The 546-nt window shown below is 57.1% G+C and overlaps 1 protein-coding gene across 1 annotated transcript in view; it reads left to right on the forward strand.

The window, feature by feature from the left end:
• EMH_0027910 (uncharacterized protein) overlaps positions 1 to 546 on the forward strand; it is a gene marked incomplete at both ends in the record, with an annotated part of 2,895 nt that overhangs the window by 865 nt on the left and 1,484 nt on the right. Inside the window, one exon of the mRNA XM_013497468.1 lies at positions 107 to 376. Within this exon, the coding sequence (XP_013352922.1) occupies positions 107 to 376 (270 nt within the window). The remainder of the gene's footprint in view (positions 1 to 106; positions 377 to 546) is intronic.

Genomic DNA, 546 nt, shown 5'->3' on the forward strand with positions numbered 1-546 from the left:
CAGCTCGCGCAGATCGAGGAGGGCTTTGCCTGTCTGCCTCTGTACCGCACGGCGATATCCTTAATGGAAACCTCTCTGGCTGCGCTTCAGTCTTCGTCTTCTGCAGCCCTTCGCAAGCAGAACAAGAAGAACAAGGCAGCCTCAAGAGGCCCATCTGCTGCTGCTGCTGCTGCTGAAGCAGCAGCAGCAGAAACGCAGCGGATCCAGATAGACTTGATGCGCACATATTGTTCTATTGCTGAACTTTATCTCACAGACCTCTGCGATGAACCAGAGGCAGAGGCAGAGGCAACAGCAGCAGTGCAGAAGGCCCTGCAGCTCGGGCCAGAGAGCCCGGAGGCCCTTCTATGCGACGCACAACTCAAGAAGGTGAAGGGTAAGTTGTTGTTGCTGCTGCTGCTGCTGCTGCCTTCAAAGCAACAGAAACCGCACCAAAAACAGCGGCAGCAGCAGCAGATGCGGCAGCAGCGGCGCCCGTTGGTGCTGCTCTCACCAGTAGCAGCATTTGCTGCTGCTGCAGTGGCACGGTACTGCTGCAGCAGGAAG

The sequence above is a fragment of the Eimeria mitis genome, genomic scaffold, assembly GCF_000499745.2.
Source record: "Eimeria mitis Houghton genomic scaffold, Emh_scaff27, whole genome shotgun sequence".
Lineage (NCBI taxonomy): Eukaryota > Apicomplexa > Conoidasida > Eucoccidiorida > Eimeriidae > Eimeria > Eimeria mitis.